Source organism: Apodemus sylvaticus, chromosome 7 (assembly GCF_947179515.1).
Source record: "Apodemus sylvaticus chromosome 7, mApoSyl1.1, whole genome shotgun sequence".
Taxonomy (NCBI): domain Eukaryota; kingdom Metazoa; phylum Chordata; class Mammalia; order Rodentia; family Muridae; genus Apodemus; species Apodemus sylvaticus.
Window position 1 is genome coordinate 17,316,897 of NC_067478.1, and position 26,520 is coordinate 17,343,416.

Genomic DNA, 26,520 nt, shown 5'->3' on the forward strand with positions numbered 1-26,520 from the left:
TTCCAAAGAATCTGGGTTCTGTTCCTAGCACCACACAGTGTGACTTACAATCACTCTTAACTCTAGTTCCTGGGGATATGACACCTTCTTCTGACCCCTCGGACACAAAGCATGTATATACATGTAGGTAACATGCCATACACATACATTTTTAAAAGAAAGAAAGAATTGTCCTGTCATTCCCCAAAAGGGCTAAGGTTAGGGATATGGCTCAGCGTGAACTTTGATTCTCACCTGATCCCTGTACCAGGTAAGACTACAGTTATTTAAAGGCTTACACTAGTATAAGTTTGTATTATACCCATTAGAATGGCCACACACTGTGAGAAAAACAGAAGCAGGACTGGAGAGATGGCTCAGTGGCTAAGAGCACTGGCTGCTCTTCCAGTTCAGTTCCCAGCAACCACCTGGTGGCTCACAACCGTCTGTAATGGGGTCTGATGCCCTCTCCTGGTGTGTCTGAAGAAAGAAACAGTGTACTTACATACATAAAATAAATAAATAAATATTAAAAAAAAAAAAAAGAAAGAAAGGAGCTGGGCAGTGGTGGCGCGGCGCACGCCTGTAATCCCAGCACTCTGGGAGGCAGAGGCAGGCGGATTTCTGAGTTTGAGGCCAGCCTGGTCTACAGAGTGAGTTCCAGGACAGCCAGGGCTATACAGAGAAACCCTGTCTCGAAAAAACCAAATCCAAAAAACCAAAAAACCAAAAAAAAAAAAAAAAAAAAAGAGCAAGCAAACCAGAAGCCTATGTCCACAGGAAATATGTACATCAAAGTTCACAGCAGTGTCGTCATCATTGTTGTTGTTTGTAACAACCAAATAACAGAAAATAAACCGCTGTTTCCCTCAGGTAGATAAACAGACTGCGATGCATTCACTCCATTGACTCCTCCTCAGCAGTAAGAGGATGAGCTACTTATACATGTAACAACACAGATCAGCGCCAAAATAATTAGGCTGGAAGAAACCAAATCAACTGAGTAAGTGATTGAATGATTCCACTTACATAGATTCATAAATTCTAAGAGGTACAAACTAACTTAGACAGCAAACTCAGTAAGTGGGGCTGGGGAGATGGCTTAGGGGGTCAAAGGCCTGGCAGGCGAGCACGAGGACTGGAACTGTACTCACAGAGCCTTATAGAGCTGAGCAGGTGTGCCGCAGCCTGTCACCCCAGCACTCTGGGGTGGGGACAGAATCCCAAGAGCAAGATGGCCGGCTGAATCAGCAAGCTCTGGGCCCAGTGGATAAGTGAATGTCACACCCCACAGCACATGCACACACAACATATACATGTACCCACACGTTTACATTTTACTCACACATATATGCAAAAACCCCTCAAAAACAAAAGCCAACCAACCCAAAACCCACCTCACAACAGCTGTGCATGATGGCTCATGCCTTTAACCTCTGCAGAGATAGAGGCAGACGCAGTCCCGGCCTCTGTGAGTCTGAGGCCTGCCTGCTCGCTGCTCACATAGCGGGTTCCAGGCCAGCCAAACCTACATAGCGAGACCCTGTCTCAAAAACAAACAAACAAAATCCTACAACAAGAAAGTTGATTAGAAAGAGGTACAAGGAAGCTTTTTGAAACAGATGAAATATTCTGTATCTTGGTCATGTGTTGGGGTGTGGCATTACCTAATTGGATCTGTTTGACAAAACTCAGAACTGCTCATTTCTTCAAGGTGAAGATTACTACTATAATTACAAAACTCTATCAACTCTCTCTAAAGCTCCTATTACATCTAGGCGCGCCTGGGAGCCCACCCGTCCAGCACGTGCCATACTTGACAGTCCATCCCTGCCATTCCACACTCGAGGTGAAGAACACCACCTCCCCACAGAGCAGCCGAGATGCTAAGCCGGTGCCGGTGATGGCACTAGGTGAGAGGCCCAGGAGGCTTGCCATCCGCATGTGAACTACGTCCACATGTGTGGAGCAGGGCGTCTCATTTCAGTGTAGCCTCCTCAGTGCAAGAGAGGAAGAAGCACACTCCCATGGGCAGGGTCCCCCAAGCAGCCCTTAGCTACACAGGGATCCACGCAGCATCAAGCAAGGACCGCACACAGTGGCGAGTTGCCAGAAGAGTCTGCCATTTGACTGGACGACGCTGAGTTAACAGGACGGAGCTGCAAGTGGACGATGGGTGATTAATGTTTGCCCAGAGTACACAGTTCTCCTTTTCTCTTAATTGTTCGCCCTGGATCTTGTCCTCTGCCTGGCCTGACCCTAAAATGAAAACTCTGTGTCTAAGAACTGACCCATGGCTTCACATGGGGCCAGAATGGGGAAGCTGGGGTGACCCAGGGCTGGGTTCTCACTAGTTTCCTCCTCGCACAACCTGCCTGGTCACGGCCTACTAACATGTCAAAGCATCTCGCTGAGTTTCCAAAGAAAAGCGGAGAACCACTCTGGAAGGACTCGATGGACGGACACACACACACACACACACACACACACACTAGTTAAATCTCTTCAGCTGTCTTTTCTTTCACTGCTGTCTACTCACTTAGCAAGAGGGGCTCAGAGGTCTCTGTCCTGACCTCATGCCATTGGCTGCTCTCAGAAGTTACAGTTGCCTTCAGGTTTGCTAACCTGGCCCTGGGGAGGGAATTAAAAAGTAGAGCTTACTTGGACTCTGCCTCACATCCAGCTTCTCCTGTGGAAGAGGCAGGGCTAGCTTCTTAAATCACACGCATTTGCAAACTAGAAATACTATACCCTTATTTGTCTGGTAATTTAGGGTTCCGGCCTGGAATCCAACAGGGGAACAAACTTCTGGTTCTAAACATAGTTCTCAAGCCACGAGGAATTCTTGTTTCTTAAAAGCATCTAATTGTTTGGCAGTCTGGCTGATGTTTGCCCCAGTGTGATCCTAGGGTTTGCTTCCAGCTGCTGGCTTTCTAGACTATGAACATGACTGTTCCCCACACCAGGCTCTGGGGAGGGCAGGGTGCTGGGTCACGCTTAAGTTGAGGGACAGACAAATACAAGGTCTGAGGCCAAAACAGTAGCCTCACAGCTGAATGGGATACTCTGAAACCAAAGATCCCAGCTAGGTCCCAGCCAGCTACACCTTGATTCTACATAGGTTCTCGCTGGGTGGAAACTGAGTGTATGTCTTTAAGATAGACAGCAAGGGACCCACAGGCCTGATCAACACACCGATGCCAGGCCCTCCCTGTCACAGGCCAGTGCAGTCTGGGTCTGGGACAAAGGTAACACGGTGTACCTGTTTATGTCATGATTCCCCTCAGAGAAGCAGGGAATGCCGGTGATCCCATTATATCTCGGCTGTTCTCAGGCCTGTGTGCATGGAGCAAAAGATAAACCAACAAAGCACGGAGCCCCACTCTGCTTGCCCCAGGGCTGAGACAGCCACTCCGGGGCCCACTACCAGCCTGGCTCTGCACAAGTTTCCAACCAAGTTTTCCACAGAGTGGGGGAAGGGGTGGCTTCAAAAGAGGGGAGAGCATGCCCTGGCAGGCAGGGTTCCCCTCTGCTCTCTGAAGAACAAGAAGAAACTGAGAAAGCTAAGCACTTTAAACCAATGGAGGCCTAGAGACAGCAACTGGCCTGGCCATGCCCATCACATAACCACACTGTTCCCAGGAGGTCCCGACCTTCATGGGGCAAGAAACAACATCTGGCCTTTTGCTGTTGAAGCTTCTCAGGGCATCACTGCCACAGCACAGCTGGAGAGACACATTGGTAGCACCTTGGTAAGGTGAGGTCAGGAACACACAGAGGGGGAGGGCAGACAGTGAGGTCTAGGCCCTGGTTTATGAGCGCCTCAGGAGGCAGGGCCATCCCAGTGAAGCCCACTTTCCTCACACAGCCTGCCAGGACTTAGGAGAGATACTGAGGAGCACCCTCACGTGCATGAACAGCTCAGCCTGAAGACCTGAGCAGGACCCCTGGGATACAGATGGCCAATGGAGAGAACCAACTCTTGCAAGGTGACCTCTGACCTCCACATCCAAGTGAGGCAGACCGCACACATGATAAATAAAAGTGTTTGCCAGACATGATGGAGTTGCTCCCCTTTGATTCTAGCACATGTGAAGCGGAGGCAAATAGATCTCTGAATTCAAGGCCAGTCTGGTCTTCATAGGCAATTTCAGGCCAGTTGTGGTTAAGAGACCGTCTTAAAAACTAAACAAACGCCTGGCGGTGGTGGCACATACCTGTAATCCCAGCACTTGGGAGGCAGAGGCAGGCAGATTTCTGAGTTCGAGGTCAGCCTAGTCTACAGCGTGAGTTCCAGGACAGCCAGGGCTATACAGAGAAACCCTGTCTCAAAAAAATTCAAATTAAAAAAAAAAAAAACAACAACAACAAACAACCCCCTAAACAAACAAATGAACAAAAGTAACCCAAACAAACAAAGAGTCTTTAAAATGAGCTAATATTTAAGGAGGACAATCAGAATAAAGATGAGTGGTCAGAGCGCAAGAACCTTTTTTCTTTTCTTTCTTTCTTTTTTTTTTTAAAGAAACACTGTGGCCAAGTGGAGACTCCCTCCTGGAAAAGGGTATTCCCCTGGGACACATGGGGTCCCAGTCAGGTCAGCCCCACCAACAGTCTGTAAGGTCCACAGAGTCCCCACACAGCAAGTGCCTAGAGGGCTGGGAGGAAGGAAGGAGATGGAGAATCCTAACAAAGCCCTAGTGTTGACTGCAGTTGCTTTTCAATAAAAGATTAAATTGCTTTGAACTAATTTTAGACTTATAGAAAAGTTGCAAAATATAGTACAGAGAATTTCCATTACTCCCTGCCCCCCACGTTAGCATCTTACATAACCACAGCATAGTCACCAGATCAGGAGAGTGCCACTGGGAAACACCACTAACCACAGTCATGTGAGCTTCACCAGTTTCTGCAGCTGATAGCCTCCATTCCCAGGCTACACAGAATATTATCCAGGATTTTCCTGTGTGTGTGTGTGTGTTTGTGTGTTATATGAGTGTGTATATTGTGTTTTATATATATGTGTATGTATTGTGTATGTGCTGTATGTATGTGTGTATATTATGTGTGCTGTATATATGTATGTATATAATGTGTGTGCATGTGTGTGTATGTGCGTGCGTGTGTGAATGTGTGTGTGGCTGCACACACCTGTGGAGGACAGAGGTCAACACTGGTTGACTTCCTCAGTTGCTGTCCTCTTTATTTGCTGAGACGGGGTCTCTCAGAGCACCTGAAGCTCACTGATTCAGCTAACCAGGCCGACCAGCGACCTTCCCATCTCTGTCCCTGTCCCTGGGGGACGTGAGTGCTGTGGTTCCATACTTGGGTCCTCAGGTTTGGGTGCCAAGGCTCTGCCAGGCGCCCGCTCCCTGGCCTCTTCACCATCCTCTAGTTTCCTCAGCCTCTGCACTCTGTCAGCCCCCCCAGGTCTCCTTTGTCTTTCAGGACTGAGACTTTCCAACAGTACTGGTCAATTTGTGTTTGCCTGACATCTCATGGGACTGGACTTACACCTTTTGACACTGCGGGGTCTGTGCACGCAGGACTTACTGCTGACGGCTCTGTGGGGCACTGCGCTCTCTCCAAATTTCTCCAATGCAGAGCTGCTATTTCTCCCTCTGTAGTTAATCTGGGGGGAACTGGGTTTTTAAAAGGAAGGTGCTGCTGTTTGTACAAACTCCACGTGTCAGCCCAGCTTGCCGGTGGCTGCAGCTGTCCTGCAGATGAGAGGCATCTAATGAAGACGAGCTGCGGGGACGGCTCCGGAAGGCTCGGAAGCTTTGGTGACAAAGAGGAACAGTAGCAGTTTATTTATAGATCCACTTGAAGACAGATCATTGCAACTACTGGAGTTGAATTTTAAAACTCTGGGAACAAAGGCTAGACTATTTTAAACTTTCCTTGCACTCAGTTCAATGGAGAGTGCCGGAGCCACCGACCATACCCCAGGCATCGCTCCCAAGCTCAGTTAATTCAGATTTTGCACAGCATAAAAGTGTGTGAACGAGGCCTGCCAAGACAGATAGCCAGGCCTGACTCTAGCCAATCAGCAGAGGCAGCTGGCCTCAGATCAGCTAGAATCCTTTGCAAGTGCTTCATGCTTCTCTGGGAGGCTGTGTCTCATGGGGTCTCATGGCCTCTCTTTCCTAGAAAATGAAGTTGGACAGCAGAATGAACTAACTATAGTCACATCATCCCTCTTGCCCTCCCCCTGCAGGCTCCAACGAAGGCCCGTGCACCCTGTCCAGTGCCGGGCGCAGGTCACCTAGCAGTAGCTTGCCCATGTAGCCTCCATAGCTCCAGGAAGAGGTGGGTCTTCCTGAGGACAGTGTGTCCAGGAGGTCCCCTTGTCCTGGTCTGACTCTGAACTATGGGCAGAGTGGAAAGGCGTGTGCAGACAGCAGGATGATACACATGGGCATTTAGGTTTTTATATCCTTATTCAAGTGAAAAGACACCCTCCCCAGCCCTGCCTCAGTCTTATGTAACCCAGGTTAGCTCTGAAATTGCTATATAGCCAAAGATGACTTGAACTTATGATCCTCCTGCCTTTGCTTGCAAAGGCTGGGATTGTAGGCATTTATCACCACACCTGTTCTTATGGTGATGGGAATCAAACACAGTCTCTGCCAACTGGGCCATATCGCCAGCCCCACAGGACATTCTTGATACAATGTGGGGAAAATGCTATGAAGAAATCACTAATTTTGTTGAATGTGACATCAGCCTTACAGTTATGTAATCAAGGAAAATCCTCATTTAGAGTAAAATGTTGTATCTGGAATTAAAGAAATGCTCTGAGGGCTTCTAAACAGTGTGGGGAAGATGGAAGGAAGGTTGGTGAGTGGAGAGCCCAGATGAAGGGGCTGGTGTGCTGTCTGCTCCACTCCAGGGCTAAGCTGAATTCTTCTGTCTAGGGTCACCACCACGTGGCTTCAGGGTGCCAGGGTCTGAAAGCATGGGCGACAAATGCCTTTGCCCAAGTCCAAAGAATATCTGCACGAAGCGATGGCACCCCATAGGGAAAGCCCCTGATGGCAGTGACAGCATTCAGTGAGCCCGCAGCCGTGTCCAGACCTTCAGGGAAACTAACTGTAAGATAATCTCCATGGAAACCATCTATTCTGATTTTTTTCTTTTGCCATGGTAACCAATAAGAACATAAACATAAGTATTATCCAACACCCTTACACCACATGGTCAACACTACTTGCCAATCTGGAAAATATAAAATGCAAAAAGGGGTTTTCCATTTCAAATGAGAAGAAGCTCTGGAGTCTAGTCCCGACATGTAGCTTCTCCCTCCCTTTGTGGCCTGAGGGCCGCCTATGCCACCCCATGCCATCCGCTGCCAGAGGGGCAAATGAAGCCAGACAGGTACTTTCTTCATTTAGTCTGGGACCATGAAAACAAAACAAAACAAAACAAAAATTAAAACCAAAAAACCAAAAACCGCCTTAAGGAAAGGGCCAAAGCCAGCTGGGCACTAGGCTCCCACACTCTAGCACGTGGCCTAGTAACCCTAGGCAATGCCCCCCAGCATCCTGTCACACGCATACACTGGCTGCTACGGGAGAACAAAGCTCAGTCCTAGGGCTGTGAATGACTGATGGTGGGAAAGGGGGGCCGACTCTGGGAAGCAGGCTGCTCTGGGCAGGCACAGTCGGAAGAATATCTAGGGTGATGAGATAGCTCAGTGAGTCAAGGTGCTTGCTACCGAATTTGATGATGTGAGTTCAAGACCCACATGGTGGAAAGAGAAAACCAACTCCTCAAAGTTGTCTTCAGACTTCTTTCACTGCAATGTGACACACACACACACACACACACACAAAATCTACCTATCTATCTATCTATCTATCTATCTATCTATCTATCTATCTATCTAAAAATAAAAATGGCCAGATGCAATTACCTAGTTCTCAGGAGACAGGCAGACTAATTTCTTTCTTTGTTTTTTTGTTTTGTTTGTTTTGGTTTTTTTGTTTGTTTGTTTTGGTTCTTTGGATTCTGTATTTTCAAAACAGGGTTTCTCTGTATAGCCCTGGCTGACCTGGAACTCACTCAAAATCCGCCTGCCTCTGCCTCCTAGAGTGCTGGGATTACAGGTGTGTGCCACCACTGCCTGGCTGGCAGACTAATTTGTAAGCTCCAGGCCAGCCTGGTCTACATAGGGATTTTCAGGACAGTCAAACTATGCAGAGAGACCCAGTTTGTTTGATTTTTGTTTTGTTTTTAAAGGAAGGAAGGAAAGAGAGAGGGTGGGGAAGAAGAGGAGAGGAGAGGAGAGGAGAGGAGAGGAGAGGAGAGGAGAGGAGAGAGGAGAGGATACAGAATTTCCAGCCTGGGGAAGACCACACGAAGGAGGGGCCATCTGGAAAAAGCCCTGGTGGAAGCCTCTGCTGGGACCAGGCGTCAGTGCCCCAGAGAAGCGGAGCTAGGCCCCAGCACCTGGGCTTGCTTCTACACGTGGCTCTGGGTTTAAAAAATAGAATAGAGGGCTGGAGAGATGGCTCAGTGGTTAAGAGCAGTGACTGCTCTTCCAGAGGTCCTGAGTTCAATTCCCAGCAACCACATGGTGACTCACAACCATCTGTAATGGGATCTGATGCCCTCTTGTGTGTCTGAAGACAGTGACAGTGTGCTCACATACATAAAATAAATAAATCTTAAAAAAAAAAAAAAAAAAAATAGAATAGAGCCAAAAGGAGAGAAGGCTGAGCCTCAGCCGCCGAAGGTCCACAAAGCTGGCTTCGGTCTTCCGTGGCTCTGCTGGCTTCTGTAGAGAGCTGGTCTGCAAGTGTGGACTGACGGGGCTGCAGGTGGCTTGTCATTACCATCAGCAAAATGGCAATGTCACAGCAGTTGCGGAGATAGATGACAGGCACTCAAGGGCCGTATGTGCCTTATAACACAATGGTTTGGCTACCCCATTGTTGTCTGACTGGGAACCATCTCTCTGCATGCAAAAGTGGAGCTACCAACAGTCCTGAGCCCATAGTGAGAAGGAAGGTCTCCCAAAGGAGTTAGAACTCAAAAAGGGGTGTGTGTGGTTGGATTTCCATGGGTGGGTGAGTCCCGACACATGCAGGACTGAACCTGAGGCCTCTGGGCTTGATGCAGATTCAAGAGTCAGCAGGTTCTCTAGAGGATGGGGCTGGTCCGAGCATTCACGTCTAAGGGTGAGGTGGGAAAAGGAGAAGCACAAGAGGAGACACCGAGGACACTGTGGAAAGCAGCGGCGGGAAGTGGAGCTTCAAGAACTGGATTACAGACAGCAGCTAACAGCAGCCGGGAGGCAGGAGGGAAGGCAAGGCTGGTGGGAGCCATGCGCGGCAGCGTCTTCCTTACTGACCGTCTTTGCTGGGAGAAAGCTGTAGGTCTGCCTGCTTAGTTCTAAGCCCACTGATGGGTGCTCATAGGTTTAAAAGACTTATAGGACAGCGCTGGGATCTCTGGGAAGAATCCTGAGGATTCAAAGCAGAGCCACATCCCTCCCCCTACACCCGCTGTCCACTACAGTGGGATGAGAAGGACAAGACAATCTTCAGTTGCCTCTCCCAAGCTGTAACTTCTTTTTTTTTGTTTTTGGGGTTTTTTGTTTTGTTTTGTTTGTTTGTTTGTTTTCTTTTTTTGGAGACAGGGTTTCTCTGTATAGCCCTGGCTGTCCTGGAACTCACTCTGTAGACCAGGCTGGCCTCGAACTCAGAAATCCACCTGCCTCTGCCTCCCAGAGTGCTGGGATCACAGGTGTGGGCCATCACTGCCCGGCTCCAGGCTGTAACTTCTCCCAGTTACAGAAATGTCTAAGATGGAAAAGGACTCCTTGTCTAGGATGTCGAACACCACTGGATACACTGTCTTCCAATAGACCCATCTTCAGAGTGGGTTCTGCACTGGCTGCATCAATGCCTGATGTGTTAGAAGTGGAAACTCTCTAGTAAAGTGGGGCCGGACCAGCACAGTTAAGTTTTAACATCCCCATGTGCGCTATGATTCACCACTAAGTTTGAGAACCAGTTGGAGGAGCTTCTGACAATAAATAAATGTCAAATGTTAAAAAGACTGCCTTGGCTGGGCATGGTGGCACAAACTTCTAATCCCAATAATGGGGAAGCAGCAAGAACTAGACAAATCTCTATGGGTTTGGGGCCAGCAGCCAAGATTTTTATAGTGAGATTCAAAAAAAAACCCAAAAAGCTTGTCTTTATCCCAGCAGCTAACATGGACTCCTGCAAATGTCACCTTGTGCAAATGCAATCTGTCTTTGTAAGATTCCCACTTGCACACCAGGAAGGCATCTGAGCAGCCAGATTACCTGATGGCCCTACCCCTGGGCCCAGATCCACAGCACCCCATGTCTGCAGAGTAACACTAGGCAGTAGCGTGAACACTAATGATCACACTTGACCAAAGACGGTAGGAATGCAGACCCCACGGTGCCCTAGGACAGCAATGCCACGGTTCTACACATGAGTGTGCACTCATACACACACTGAGCCTGGGTGCTTGTCTTAGGTCTGAGGGTGCTGAAGGAGAAATGGGGAGACACCTTTTGAGTCTTCATTCAAGGCCCTCTTAGTTTTGCTGCGCCCCTCCCCAGGGCCCTGCACTTGCCTGGGTCTAGACCCCTTCACCAGAACGTCACCTGACCTGAGCGTAGGTGCCTCCTCTGCATGCAGAGGGCATGTGTCAATTGTACCAGGAGCCACAGAAATGTACAACCAGGTAAGTCTCAGCACCCCCACTGTTCCTAAGTCACGCCTCAAAGCCCTGAGATCTGTGAAGCTTCCCAACAGTAAATGGAGGATTGGGGTCCCTCGGGAGAGGACCTGACTCCCCGTTCCCCACCAAGCTATCACCCACGGGGGGAGGTGAACAATGGGCAGAGCTGGTCACTCAGCTGGATGAACAGCATATACATAAAGAGATGCAGCGCAGCCACCAGAGATGCCGTGGGCCCAGAGGCAGGGGCAGCGCCACATGGTGGGGCAATGGGCCCCGTAAAACCAACCCTTTCCCAAGCCGTGCAGCTGCGGGGCATCTGATTCACCCAGAGCAGAGAGAAAGCCAAGAATTCCCTTTAACAATCTTGAGGGGAAAAAAAGAGCAAGAAATGGGGTCAAGTAGAGAAGGGAGAAGTTCCTTTTTAAGGCACATAAATCTGCTTCAGATACCCTCAATGACCCTTCCTGCTAAGCATGCCTTCAAACTCGAGTTTCTTTTATTTTGCGGTTTGTTTTTTTGGGGCAGGCCCCCCTATAGCTCAGGCTGGCCTCCAGTCTCCCTCCCACCACCTTCCAAGGGCTGAAATTACAGGCGCGTGCCATCCACACTCAGCTTGAGTCCTTATTTCTCTCTACAAAAAGCAAATGCCAAAACCAGAAATTTATATTCTGGGAAACAGACCCAACTCAGGAAATCAAATTGCTAATAGTTTGAGTATTTGTATCCCCCTATAAAATGTGTATGTTAGAATCATAATCCCTAGCATATTTGGAATTAAGCCTTTGAGGGTAACTGGGTCATGAGAACAGAGCTGCCATGATTAGAATTAGTGCCCTTATAAAAGGGTTTTAGCCAGCACTGTCGACTGCAGTAGGACACAGAAGAATGGAGTCACCTCTGTAGCACCACACCCTCACCAGGGCCTCCAGGACTGTCAGACATGAATGTCACATAACATTCATGTTTAAGAAGCTACCTAGTCCGCAGGATTTTGTTACAGCAGCCAAAAGGCACCGAGATGAAATCCTTGAGGCGGATGGAAATGGGTTTCCTCTTAGCCTCCTTAGGTGAGGCTCCTGTGGGGAAAGCTAGGTCTTGAACCCCACCCCCCAAAAAGACCACTGAGGACCCTCCAGATCCTCAGAATAGGGAAAGTATCTATGAGCAGAAATCAGATCTCCCTTGCACCCAAAATTAGAAGCACATGGTAGGAACCAAAACCAAACACAGGCATAGCAGGTGACTAGAACTTTGCCCTTAGAACCCAAGGCACAAGGCAGAAGAGGAGAGCCTCAAGGAGGCCTCCGGCTAAGGGCAGATCTTCTTGGCTGAGCAGACCACTTCTCTGGGAAAGGTTCTAGCACTAAGGCTCTGAGGTTCCTGGGCATTTTGTCTTAAGGAGTCTTGAGGGTGTGTATGTGTGTGTGCATGTATGTGTGTGTGTGGTGTGTGGTGTGTGGTATGTATACGTGTGGTGTGCATCCGTGTGGTGTGGTGTGTAAGAGTATATGTGAAATTTGTTTCCACCCTCCTCAGAGATTTACTTTCTAATCTGTAAGCTCAGATGACTTTGGATGTGTCAGTTAAAACAAACAATATATATTTGGAGGGGTCTAAAACCCTCCCTGGTCCTCACAAGAACCACCTGAGGGAGGAGCCAGCACCAGAAATTATCCCAGTCAGCAGTGCACCCACGCCCTCGTCCAACGCCCCTCACCCCAGAAGGTTTGAACACTTGATTGCCCTGACTGGCTCTCAAGACTGAAGAGAGAAAAGAACATTCTTGAAATAGCCATGTTTGTGAGCACTCGCCATGTGCCAGGGGCGGGGCCACGTCTGCCAGGCACGCCACCTGTGAAATCGCAGTGTCTCCCGGGTTGATAGAAGAGGAACCAAGACCTCAGAGATCTGGCCACTGGCTGGGGTCACAGCCCAAACAAGGCAGGGACAGGATTCACTCACTGGTTGGTGGGAAGCCAGAAGCCAAGCACTTAACCACAGGTAGCTTTTCTCCTTCAGATGCAATCTTGAGAAGTGAGCAGAGAAAAGCCCTGGACCCAGAGATCAAGGTTAATGTCTAACCAGGAGCAGCCAACCTTGAGAGCTCAGAAAGTGGGTTGGTTTTTTTCCTCTGTCAGTTTCATTGAATTATTAGAATGTGGTGTTCTTCCTCTCTCACCCCACCTAGTACAACTTTTCAACTGCATAATGGGCCTCTGACTAAGGCAAAAGTAAGGGCAGATCCAAATAAATCCATCCTTGTTCATTAAAAGTAGGTTAAGAAGCTGGGCAGGTAGTACATGCAGTTAATTCCAGAGGCAGGCAGAGGCAGGCAGATCTCCAAGTTCAAAGCCAGCCTGAGCTACATGGTGACACCCTGTCCAAAACAAAACAAACAAGAAGTTTAAAAGTACTTCTGGGGCTGGAGAGATGGTTCAGCAGTTAAGAGCACTGGCTGCTCTTCCAGAGGTCCTGAGTTCAATTCCCAGCACCACATGGTGGCTCACAACCATCCGTGATGAGATCTGATGCCCTCTTCTGGTGTGTCTGAAGACAGCTACAGTGTACTCTATCCATAAAATAAATAAATAAATCTTTTTTTTTTTTTTAAAGTACTTCTGCAGCTGGGGTAGAAATCTGTCCTGGAGAAGAAGTGGGGTGGGCAAGATGCTAACTCTGAAATCAGTCAAGACACCAACCAGGGTCTTTCTGCCTAAAGTCCAGAAAGTAGGAAGATGGGTAAGAACAGACAGCAGGCGGGGCTGCAGTGAGGAAGAGGCTATGCAGTGATTCTCTGAAACACCAGTACAAGTGTCTGCTACAGGGAAGTCTTCTGGGTGCCCACCCATACCCCTCCAGCGGGCACTCCTCTGCCTTCTTTCAGGGCAGAACACGGAGATCCCTGCCTACTCTCAGCCCACAGCACGGCCTGGAATCCTTCATGTGCAACCTTCCAAACAGAGAAAGAGCCCCGGCCGCTAGCCCTGCAATCCTCCTTTGTACAACTCAGCCGAGAACAGAGGGAAAATGGCGCCCATTATTCTCATTCTGAATGGCTGGGAAATGGCTTTTGCTTTTCAACATGAAATGTGCCTAAAAATAAGCCGTGAATTTCAACCAGAGGTTGAAAATAGCTCCACAGTGAGCACAGCCCCGCCTGGAGTGAGTTTAAGGACAGCCTTCATTCCCAGATCTGAAAGCTGAAACGTCACGTTCGGAGACGAGGTCACAGGCAGGCGGGCTCAAGGGTGAAGACCCTCCAAAGCCTCACAAGGTTGTCCCTGCCAGCCTCCTAGGGGGTGAGAGCAAGGGTCTGGTTTCCATTGGCCACACTGGAGAAAGCGCGGGGTCAGAAGTTCCACACGTGCTTGGCCCCGTGAACTCCCTCGTTTTGGTGATTGGGAGACAGAGATGAAGGGGTAAAGGGCATCAGCACACCAGCACAGCTAGGTCATGAATGGTGAAGTAAACCACCCTGACCGTCCACAGCCTCTCATTAGGTATAACCTTTGAATCTGAGAGCCTTTGGGTAGGAAGGGCAAGACACTGCCAAACTGAAGAAAATCAAGTTGCTGAAGGTGAAGAGTCTTTCTTACAGTTTACCAATATCTCTACGAGAGCCTGAATCTGACAGGCTAAACAGCGTTCCCACAAAAACGCTCTAAGAGCTGAGAGCTCTGGTCCCCATCTTCCGGTGGGAATCCAACCCTGAGCCATCTGAGCAGAATCCTTGCACAGGTTCCTAGAGCAGCCTACCTCAGTTCCCCTGAACACCTCTCCCACGGCCTCACCCCATGCCTCCCAACCGCTTTCTTTGTGGGTTCTCCTGAACAAGGAGGTGTTGCAGGGATTCTCAGTGGTGACACCTGACAATAGCTGGAGACATTTCTGGTCATCCCAACTGGGAAGCAGGATGCTGCCGGCAGATATTAGGTAAAGGCCAAGAATGCTAAAGACATCATGGTGCACGGGCTGCACTCAAAGACTATCTGCCGCAAATGCAAGCTGCTGAGGTTGAGCAACGTAGACTTACTGGAAGGATGGGCTGTGGGCAGAAATGGGGTGTGGGAGCTCGTCAGACCTAGTTCGCAGGACAAAGCAGGGCCCCGGGCTCCATCCAGGGCATCTGAGTGCCAGGAAGAGGGGATCTCACTAACCAGCCACCTTCCTACCTCAGGAGAGAACCTAGCCATCACAATTTTGCAAAACCTTGTTGTCTCCAGCATTGGAGAATAAAAACATTGTGGAGGTGATGGCTTCCTAAGACAGACACTGAAATGTGGTTAAAATGGTCAATTTATCATATATGTGTCTAGAAGGCATACCTGTTCTCTCAAGGCTCTAGAAGGGACTTAGGACAAAGAACAAGAGGTTCCTACCTCAACCAAAAATAACTCTAAGACTACCGTGTCACTTTAGGTGCCTTCATGACATGTCTGTGGGGTACTCTGAACCCCTGAAGAAATGGAGGCTTGGGAAGATGGGGTGCTTGTCCAGGATTACCCAACTGGGTTCAGAGGCAGCTCCATGACACCAGAATTCATCTCCTGTCCCCTACTGGAGTTCTATGTAGGACTATAGCAATAGCCCTGATGTGGGCCTCGAAGTAGTTTGGGGACAACTAGCTGCCTGGAGTCCTGTGCAGCCTTCACCGCTAGCTCTCCATCCTGTCAGGCCGGCTTCCTCTGCTCACGAGACTGGATCCTAGACTCTCAGGCCCCGAAGCTCTGGGAAACAAGGCGGGTATGTTCCCCATTCTGAGTGAGGCTGAGGGAGAACAGGCAGTTTGTCCACGTTAGTTTCCTAATAACTCTAAGAAAAAAAAATACAGGCAATCTCACTAGTCATCAAAACTACATACAATGAGGTTCCACTGAGTCCTGTCAGAACTGCCACTAAGAAACAAACGACAAATGCTGGCAAGGATGCAGACAAGATGACCACTTAGACTCCACTGGTGGAAACGGAAGCCAGTAGCCACCGTGGAGCTCCGATGGAGGTCTCTCCAACAACTAAAAGCAGATCTACCGTGTGGCCCAGTTCCACCGCTGCTCGGTATTTACTGGAGGAACTCCAAGTCAGAGACACCTGCAGCCCTACTCACAACAGCTGAATTACAAAAAGAAGGAAGCTATGTTGTTTGCAGGCAAACAATGCTACCAGAGATGTCCGGATTAAATAAATCAAGGCAGTCTCAGAAAGGCAAACACCAGATGTTTTTCTCTCATTTGCAGTTCTTATATATTATATAGACATAACTCTGTGTCTATACCTATGACATGAAAATACAAGTTGAGGGGCTGGAGAGATGGCTCAGCGGTTAAGAACACTGGCTGCTCTTCCAGAGGTCCTGAGTTCGAATCCCAGCAACCACATGGTGGCTCACAACCATCTGTAATGAGATCTGACACCCTCTTCTGGAGTGTCTGAAGACAGTGACAGTGTAATCATACACATAAAATAAATAAAATCTTTAAAAAAAAAAAAGAAAAAGGAAATGCAAGTTGAACTGTAGGGGGCAAAGGCAGGAGGGAGGGAAGAGAGAGGAGAGGGCAGGGGTGGGGGAAATGGGCTTAATACTTGCATGAAAATCTTTTTTTTTTTTTTTTTTTTTTGGGATTTTGGTTTTTTGGAGACAGGGTTTCTCTGTATGACCCTGGCTGTCCTGGAACTCACTCTGTAGACCAGTCTGGCCTCGAACTCAGAAATCCACCTGCCTCTGCCTCTGCCTCCCAGAGTGCTGGGATTACAGGCGTGCGCCACCACCGCCCGGCTATGAAATTCTTTTTAATAAATAATAATAATAATAATAATAATAATAATGAAGTAGCAATGTCAATCTTTCTTCCACCTGACACTGACCACTCCCCCGAGGCAGACAGCAGCAGCCTGCTGGATGGGAAGATCTGCCACAGCCCCCGGCAGCAGCAGACACCTGTGTGGTCACTAAGCCTTGCCCAGAGGAGACAGCATGGTCACAGCTGACAGTCTCACCTGAGAGCTAGGGCAGGAACCACCCACTCGCTCTGCCGGCACTGAGCACGTGTGACGTCTCCCTGGTAGTATCCAACAGGCAGGGAGCTGCAGGGCAGAGGGCAGGATCCACACAGGACCCCAGCCTCGCCATTCAAAGTGCTTTCTAGGCAGAAAGGGGATTGGCTGCAAGGAGAACACTGGGGCGACCCAGAGAGCCCCAACTAGCCCATAGCTCAAACACGGCGCAGAAACAAAGCCTCCAGGCATGGCGGCTGCTCAAGGGAGAGATTCTTGGGAGAAAACTGTAGGCGCAATGTGGCCTACTCCAGAGGCAGCTCTAGTGCAGACTGGGGGCATGTGGTAGGAGAGATTCAGCCACAGCAAACCGGGGACAGACTCAGAGGCTTCCTGGTTCTATTCTGAGTCCAGCCTTGACTTGCTGGGGGATTGGGTGCACCGCCTCTTGTTCCTCAGGCCAGCTTCCTCCTGCCCAGGAGGCCACAGTGCTTCTTTGGCCCAGGAGGAGAAGATAAAACAGTCCAGGGCCGCAGAAGCTTAACTTAAAGCCTTCGGGATTGCAACCAAAGTTGAAGTAAGTGATAGGTTTATTTAATGAGCTTTTATCAGTTATCATTTTTCACCCAATCATTTATTTTACAAAATTAGATTTTTTTTTTTTTTTTACTCAGGAATACTGAATGTCCTTTTACCAACAAAGGCACTAAAAATGGCTTGTGGTTAAGGAACTTCCTCTCCATGGTTTAAGGGGAAAGAGAAAAAAAGAAGTGAGAATAACCAAACCAGGGTCTTTCCCATTCGTCCCAGCTGAGCCCTCTAGGAACCATATATGTGGGCCCTGTGACTGAAGGAAGGCCCGGCACAGGCCAGCTCCTTTGTATGCCCTGGCCTTAGCAGCGCACGCCATGACAGTGCCCCACCTAAAGGGCCGGCATCCTGGACCCAAGACTGCTCTCTGCCTTTATGTCTCCTTTGTTCATTCCGGACTGGCCTGGTGTAAAGCGTTATTTGGTAGGAACCAGGGTTCCTTTCTCAGAACAGAGAAGCCTCCAGGACCCTCAGCTCCAAGCCTTGTGCTGGTCTCTGTGACTACCTCAGAGTCACGCGGCTTAAGCCCTAACTGTCAAGTCACTTACCAGAGTCCCAGCAGAGCTGGCTAGGGGTGGGGGCCTCCGTGCCTTCATGTCTCCATAATCAACGATGTCGAAGTTACTCTTCCAGACCATCACCTACAGAGCAACAGGCGGAGAATGGGAGATGTAATTGAGTCAACCCTAAAGTTCTCAGGGGCAGTGGCTCCCAGCTGATATGCCAACTCAACTCTGGGACCTGCCCCACATCCCTGATGAGGAGTCTCTGGGAACAGGCCTGATGCATGTGGCACCAAGATGGGGTATCACCACGTAGCACGATTAGATCTTAGCACCTGGTTGTTCCTCTACCCAAGTGTCATAGATGTCTCAGTGTCAGAATCATTATTAAATCCATTTGTTCCCTTTCCTTGTTTATAATGTTGATCTGGAAAGGAAGGCTGGAGGGTAGTGGCTTGCCCATGATGCTGTGTGAAATGATAAACGTAAACTCCAGACCACACTACTGGACTGATGGCCTGGCTCCGCCCCTTACTGTGAGGCCTTAGGAGAGGAATTCGGCATATGTCTGGTGCCCTGTCTGTGAAAAGATTGTGGCTCCCACCTCCCAGAGCCACTAGGAGGCTCACAGGACACAGTGTGATACAGTCACTGGCATCATGGAATGGAGAAAACACACATCCTAGGTCCAATAAGTTTAACAATACAAAATATACACTCTTAGCCAGATATGGTAGCATATGCACTGGGGACAGGCAGGTAAATCTCTGTGTGTGCAAGGCCAAGCTGGTCTACACAGACCACCTAGCCCTAAAAAGTGAGATCCCACCTCAGCACAGACAGACAGACAAGTTTGATTCCAAAGTAGCTACTGTAACCTCTGTAACTCTAGTATCAGGGGATCCGACGCCCTCTTCTGGCCTCCACAGGCACTGCGCATATATGATATACAGACATACATAGAGGCAAGGGAGACCTATTCACATTTTAAAAAGAAAGTTAATGGCCGGGTGTTGGTGGCGCACGCCTGTAATCCCAGCACTCTGGGAGGCAGAGGCAGGTGGATTTCTGAGTTTGAGACCAGCCTGGTCTACAGAGTGAGTTCCAGGACAGCCAGGGCTATACAGAGAAACCCTGTTTCCAAAATAAATAAATAAATAAATAAATAAATAAATAAATAATAAAAATAAAGTTAAAGATACAAAAATAAATGTCAAAAAATCCCAAATAAGTAACTAACCACACTATCTTCCAAAACAGGATAATACCTAAGAATACCTCACAAAAGCTCAGTCACACTGCCAGGAAGCAAGAGCACCCCTAGTGGTGGCTAGAAGCCATAGGAGGCTGGGGCTGCCAGGCTTATTTTCGGGGGTGGGTGGCTTGGCCATCAGAGAAGAATCATGCAACATGATGAGTAGTCAATGGTTGTCACAAAAAAACAGAACAAAGCAAAGTGACAAACCCACCGCTCTATCACCCTAGAAGACTTGATGTGCCCTAGATGCCACCCCACTGGGACACAGCAATGAACACGATTCCTCCGGAGGCTCCTCATAGTTCCCACTGTTTATACGTCCCAGAGAGATGGCAAGTGGGTCTCTCATCTACCATTTTACAAACAGAATGTTGGCAGACGCATACCGCATGCACAAGGTCCTTCCGTAACTGTGGAGACCTGGCATTACCAACAGCAGAGCGGCCATCATGAATGTAGACATAACACTGATGCCACCCCAGAAAAACATGAACAAACTGTAAAAAGTTGAAGAATTGCCAGCCTCGCTGTCTGAGGATGGCCACGGCAAGCTTCTTGTGCTGGTGATGTTAGGGTGGCGTTTAGCATGTGGATCTATCTACCGCCCTGTGAACACGAGCACCTGCCACCCAGGGTCTGCTCTCACTCCCTGGAGGCCCCGGAGAGGACGTCTAGGCTGAGCACCAGGGGATGAAGTCTCGGCAGCCCACCACATCAAGTGTGTTCACGGCCACCACTCCTTCCTCCACCGTGTTTGGACAAAAGGGACTGTGTATACTCTGGGGGAATGCTGGCAGGTGCTCCCTCAGTGCTCCACACCTTTCCTGGGCCAGGCTTTGAGCTAGACGCCAAGGTCAGAGTCCCTCCCTCCCCCAGCAGATAAGCCTGTGGCATTTAGCAGGCTGGGCAGAGGCACAGGGCTGACAGGATGAAGCCTCAGTGCAAGTGGAGAGAAGGGAGACAGGACTTCCTCTCTGCAGCCAAGGATACAGAGAAGGCTGACCCTTTAGATGGGCAGCGAGCTGGGAAACAAAGGCATCGAAGAACAGAGCAGAGGCTCCCGGGGCAGCAGGCCCCACAGTCAGCCTCAGATTGGGGCCTGCTGGGACTGTTTTCTCACCTACAAGAATAAAGGAAGACTCGCCCCACAGGACTCAGGAGAACTAAATGAGCTCTGAAATTCTTGCCACACTGAATTACCAGATCTGCAGTAAGTAGTCAGTAATTCTTCACTGTTTATGTAATCAAGAAAAAAAAAACAAAAACCCTGAAAATCTTCAACTTTCTCACCATGATAATTAGCTCAAAGTCCTTCTGACCCATTCTCGTCTGAGACACTTCCATGGGTCATTCCTGAAGGAGACTTGCTGGGGAACAGCCAAGGCCGTGGACCTGGGTGCTCCCGCCCACACTCTGTCAGTCTGTTCACCATGGGTATAGTCGCTGAAAGCCTCCAGCCTCCTGTGGGGTTCCAGTTCCTTAGGCCATTCTTTCTTACCTGCTCATCAGAGCCGCCCGAAGCGAAATACTCCCCCGTTCTTGAAAAGGCAACGGTGGTAGCAGGCCCCTAGCAAAACAGTGCAAACACACAGGTCAGCTAGACATGCTGCACACCAGTGATCCTAGTACCGGGAAGTGGAGGCGGGGAGATCAGGCATTCCAGGCCAGCCTGGGGTACATAAGACCCCATCTCAATATACACCCTGCAGCCCACCCAAAAGGTCAGTCTGAGTCTAACTGCACAGTTCCTGGAGGCAGCAGCAGTGGGACAAAGGTCTGAGCACTCGATCAGCACCCGGCCCTCCTCAGCCTCTGTCCAGGAAGCCCGCATGTGTTCAGGAACAAGAAGCACAACTGGGCCTCAGCCACCAAACATCTCAGCAGAGGCCAGACCGAGGGATGAAGGGCAGGCAGGGCGGACAGCAGGACACCCACACCGGCAGTCTGACCAGGCTGGCATCATTTCCATGGCTTCCCTGGTAAGAAGCAGGAGGTCAGAGATGCCCAGCTGAGATCAGCACTCAGCTCTCTGACGTAGGCCTAACACTGCCCTGCTCCAGCCCCGAGACGGGAACCCCTCAGAGAAGCCGATGGCTCACATGAACAAGGTGAGGTCAGGGGTACGAACAGTGGGAAGGAGGCCCAGGAGGAAAACCCTGAAGGTGTCTGGGTAATGGACCAAATGATGCAAATGTCTCTGAGATATGCAAGCATTCTCCTTAAGTTTGGGCCTTAACACTGGGTATTGCTCTAGCGTCCTAGGGACAGAAGGTCAGAGCGACCATCCAAAGGGGAATGCCAACTACACGCTATGCAGAGCTCTCCAACAGGCATGCCTGGGGTTGGGTGAAGGGGAGAGGATCATGATCTTCCAATAGAGACAGAACGTTCCTCCCCATATGCCTAGAATCCATTCCGGAAAAATAAGCCAAGCAAGGATCTGGTCACAGCCACAGCCACAGTTGCAACACCTCTACCCAGCTATGCCCAGCACTCTGCAAGGAAAACCAGGCCAAAGGTTATCTCTTACATCTGTCAAGGTCATCTCAGTTCCTCTAGACCACCAGAGTGTAACAAGAACTGCCCACAGGAGGGGCCTTCAGCAGCAGAGCCTGGGCTAGAGACAAGAGGAACCTAGGGAAACTCCCTGCACTTAGCATGGCTTAGGTCGGAAAGAAACCTCACAGCCATGAGTGGCTTCTCCCCCAGGAGACAGGCAGGTTGACAGGGACAAGAGGATACATGCCTGCTCGCACTTCCAGAATCCATTTCTAGTTCTCTCTCTCGGGGGTGTTCAGAATGGAGTGAGAGACAGAATGCGCCCCACTTCAGCTAGCGATGGCTCAGAGCCCTGCACGTGCATCTGATCCCCAGAGGACAGTGTGTGCCTTTCCTACTCCTAGCTGGGGGAAACAAAGCCCAAGCGGACACAATACAAAGCCAGCGCCTGCCTGTCACCTCCCTTCTCCACACAAGTGGAGCCACAGGCTCCAGTGTACCCTACCCCTCGCAGCCCCAGAAATTCTAAGCTCCCATCAACCAAGATAACATGGACCCACTTTTACTGACAGGGAACAATGCCCACTCACATCCGAGAGCAGTGAGTGTCAAACACCAGGGGGAGGCAGCCTGGACCATGTGACTCCATTTTTGAGTAATGCTGACTGCATGTGCAGAGAGCGGAGGTGGGGAATGTCCCTTCCAGTGGACAGTTGACAAGACTGATGGAGAGAGGTGGTATGCTTTCCAAGAGTGTCTACCTGATTCTTGACAATCTTGGCCATTTTCATATTTGGAAGTTTATCATGAATAATAATGATATAATATATATATATACATATATATATAATGATATAATAAAAAATAAGACAACAAAATGCTTCTTCATTTTGAGGGGGAAAAACAACGAGGAAAGAAAGAAACAGGAAGGAAACGAGAGCGCAGACGGCCCCTTGCCACACAGAGCAGAGCGCATGGGAGAGCTCCAGGAAGGGCCAGCACTGACGCAAGCGCACACTGCGACTCACTGCCCTGCCTGTCATCACTCCACCACCAGATGCCAAGCTGGGAACACACTGTCAGCAGCACCAGCAGTGGGCTCACTGGAGAATGCGCCCAGCTTACCAGGGGCTCAGGGCCAAGGCCAGGTGCTGAGGTTCAGGGCTGAGCAGCCAGCAGGAGGCCCTGTGAGGCCCACTCCTCCCCATCAGAGCCGGACTATAAAGAGAACTGCAACCAGGACCCTCTGCATTCCTAGAAAGAACAGCATTCATCCAGCGTCGTCCCGAGCCCCAGCGTCTGTTGGCTTGTCCCGAGCCCCAGAAGCAGCCTGGGCACTGAGCACAGCCTGTACTCCTATCCGACTGCATCACCGTGCCACTGCGGCCACCTCGGCTTGTGAAGTACGGGCTGTGATGTTGCTTGATGACGAGACCGCATGATGATGAAGAGCTCAGACTGGCTGCGCAGGCCGGGCTCTCTGCTGACGCTCTGCCCCGGCTCTCAGGCCCTGACAGTCACCATTGGCTCATTCTGCCAGGCCCTTTGCTCCCTGCACCAACGCTCGAACCTGCCTGACTGCTCACTGCTCCTCAAAGGCTGGGTCAAAAAAGGACTCTTTCTCAGGATTCCTTCTAGAGCCCGCAACATTGAGCTCTTCAGTCATTTTCTTTTTCTTTTTTTTTTTTTTCAAAGATTTATTTGCTGTTATATGTGAGTACACTGTAGCTGTCTTCAGACTCTCCAGAAGAGGGAGTCAGATCCCATTATAGATGGTTGTGAGCCACCATGTGGTTGCTGGGATTTGAACTCATGACCTTTGGAAGAGCAGTCAGTGTTCTTAACCGCTGAGCCATCTCTCCAGCCCTCTTCAGTCATTTTCAATCTTCCTTCATCTTAATAAATTTGTCTATGACTCCACCTTAGCCAGGTCCCAGCAGTTTCTAGTCTGTAACAAGTGCACGGACACGCCCTCCCAAATTGCCAGTTTTGACTCCAGTTCTTGTTCAGGCATCAGTTATCTGGAAGTGAATGCATCTTCCTTTCCATCCACGTCACTGACAGAACACGTATGCTCTAGCTTTGTGGCGGCCTATCCCTTCCATTTGATAACCACTCCTAGCGCCTTGTCCCTGGCTCAGGCAGGAACGTTGCTGAGTTCTTCCCTCCCAAAGACAGGCCTGTCCCTGGCCCCTCCATATCATCTAAATGTGGCCTGAGCATCATCTCTTGCTGGGCCTTGGGTAGCATAGATTCCAGCTGCCCTGTGCCCCAGCAGCAGGGTGGCCCACATGCTGGCACCCTGTCCCATGTCTGATTCCTGACTACAGCCACGGAGATGCTTCCCAAGCTCATCTGGGGCCAACACCTCTCCTTCACTGAAGTTGTTTTATGAGGTGACATTTCTTAGTCTGTCGTGACCACTGTACACATATGGTATCTGCCCTCTCTTCGTCCCTCACCCTGTGGTGCTTGGCTGAATCCACACCCAGTCATTTCACCACATGCCTCTTTTCCCTTGTCAATTCCATACTCGCAGAATCTAGCTATTCCATTTTTTCAGCTATTTAGCAAGAACATGTGCACCATGGCACACATGTGGAAGTAGGAGGACCACTCGCAGAGGTTGGTCGGTTCTCTAGTCCTACCACATGGGTTCTGGGTATAGAATGTTGGTCATCAGGCTGGGCAGCAAGATTCTTTACCCACAAGCAATCTGGTTAGTTCCCTGTCTATTTCCTTTAAACAGCAAACATCAGTAAAACAGAAAAAGGACAGAAGGAAGGAGGGGAAAAAGGGAGGGAGGGAATAAGGTAGGGAGGGAGGGAGGACAGACAGGCAGAAAAGCTCATGGTGATTAAGTTGGACCGCATACTTTGCTACCCTTAAGCAACCTGTCTGACCCTTGCTGAAATTCAGTCCAGCCCATCAGGTGTTTACATAGCTAAGTGGTGACCCACGGGGACACTGCAGCTCCGTATAGGAGGTGCTGCCCAGGGACAACACGTCTCTCTCAAGCCTGACCCAGGACCCTGCTCCCAGCTCTCCACTCGGGGCTGCTAGAGGTGACAAGGGGCCAGGCTGACTGTAGGTTTCTTACAGTGGTGCACGTTACTACTCCCTGTCTACTCCCTGTCTACGTGGCTCCTTACACTTCCCAGAGTCTAGCCAATCCCACGTAAGACCTTATGGCGACCAACGTACTCCAGAATGGAGGGATCGGAAAAGGACTAAGTGCACTCAAGACACGGGGTGAAGAATTCATGACCACCACTGAAGCCCAGGGGCTACCCAAGCACCAAAGATTCCCTTCTCCTCCAGTTCCCCAACCCCAGCCCAGGGCCCGGCATGGCCTGCGTGACCAGAACACGTCTGTGGATCCCTCCAGAGCCCACCGAGTACAGCTAGCAGGCTCTGTCCAATGCAAGCGTTCCCACCCACATTAGAGCAGATGCCTGTGTTCGCCGGATGGCGTGCAGCTCAGTCTCTCCACAGTAACAGTCTGCAGTAATATGCATACCAAGTGCACAGCCACTAATACCAGATTTAACTCTCTGCCCACGCCCACCCACCATCCTCTCCCAAATAGCTCTAGGGGATTTAAACCAAAATGAGTGTGGCTCAAGACTGTGTTTCAGAAAATACAGAAAAATAAATCTGTATTTCTAGCATCTTGCCCCCACACTTGCCACACGAATCTGTGAGGGCCCTGTCAGGGCACGAAGCTTTAAATGACAGCTGCAGTTAGTGGGAAAGCCCTTCCCTCTCCTGCCGGTGTTCCCTGATGTAAAATGAGGGGGCACACAGCAGCTCCTTTACAGCTCTCAATTCCCTAAATCTGCACCGAGTGGAGAGACAAGCTGGGAAGTCTGCCTTCCTTCCTGCTTAGCTTCACTACCGTGGCAGACCCCCCAGCTTCAGACTCAGAGCAGGCCCTCCTCTAGAGCTGACCTGATCCAGGGATCTCAGGTTTGCATCTGGTGGCTTGTAGACAGTCCACCGCCTCCCACCATTGCTGAGAGGCTCCAAGCTAAGGTAGGGCCATAAAGGGCCAGGGTCCATGCGAGTCCAGGCTCTCCCAGGGAGCTCATCCTGCTCTCTGGCCTGTCAGCCATGTCACTCAGCAGTGTTCCCACAGCACCTCAGAAGAGCTGTCCACACACCCCCAGGTGCAGGGGAGCAACATGGACTGTAAAATGGACTACAGGAATCTGAGTTCCGAAGCCAGGCCCACATAACAACACTAGAAATCATTATGCCTACAATAAACTTACCAATTTCTCTCTTTCTGATGGTTTGAATGTTTTTGTTCTTCTAAAAATTCATGTTAAAATTTAGTCCCAAAGCAGAAGTGTTCCAAAGTGTGGTGTTTAAGAGAAAATCCAGACATCAGGCTCTGCCTTATAAATGGACAAGGAATCTGGCTTTGTTGCCCACCTATTACCTGCCTAGTGAGGTAGAACTCATGACAGGACTCCTCCCCAGAAGGAGGCAGGATCTAGGTACTACCTTAAAAAACCGGAACAGCACCAACTGTCTCCAGAGGCCAGCGCCCTCCCAGTCTCAGAGCATGAGGAAACAACTTCCTATCTTCATCTCTTTCCCAACTTGGAAAATTTTTTATTTATAGCTGTTGTTTTGAGGCAACAGCTAACTACTAGCCCAGGCTGTCCTTGAACTTGTAAACCTTCTGCCGCTGGGACCGCTACAGTGTGCCCCTAAGCCTGGGGGTATGGTACTAAGGCACTCCTTAGAGCAAACAAGAAGTGGAGCTGGGCAGTCTGCTTACCCTGCAGAGAGCCCTCAGCTCATGCCACAGTGAAAGCCCTGCAACCCACAGAGGATGTCCTCAGCACAACAGAATCAATCCTTCACCCCGAAATGAGCCCCCCTCCCACACAGAGCAAATTCCTCACCCAAGAGTTAGTCTCTCAACTCAGGTGAGCCTTTAGCCCAACAAAGTAAGCC

At 49.8% G+C, this 26,520-nt stretch overlaps 1 protein-coding gene across 4 annotated transcripts in view; it reads right to left on the reverse strand.

The window, feature by feature from the left end:
- Poc1a (POC1 centriolar protein A) overlaps positions 1-26,520 on the reverse strand; it is a 71,171-nt gene that overhangs the window by 24,623 nt on the left and 20,028 nt on the right. For 3 of the 4 annotated variants that reach the window (XM_052187411.1, XM_052187409.1, XM_052187410.1), the window contains 2 exons: positions 20,552-20,620; positions 17,841-17,933 (listed from right to left, as the gene is read on the reverse strand). In XM_052187411.1, the coding sequence (XP_052043371.1) occupies positions 17,841-17,933; positions 20,552-20,620 (162 nt within the window). Of the gene's footprint in view, positions 1-6,062; positions 6,129-17,840; positions 17,934-20,551; positions 20,621-26,520 lie in introns of those variants that run through there. The other variant, XM_052187412.1, reaches the window with a different exon arrangement.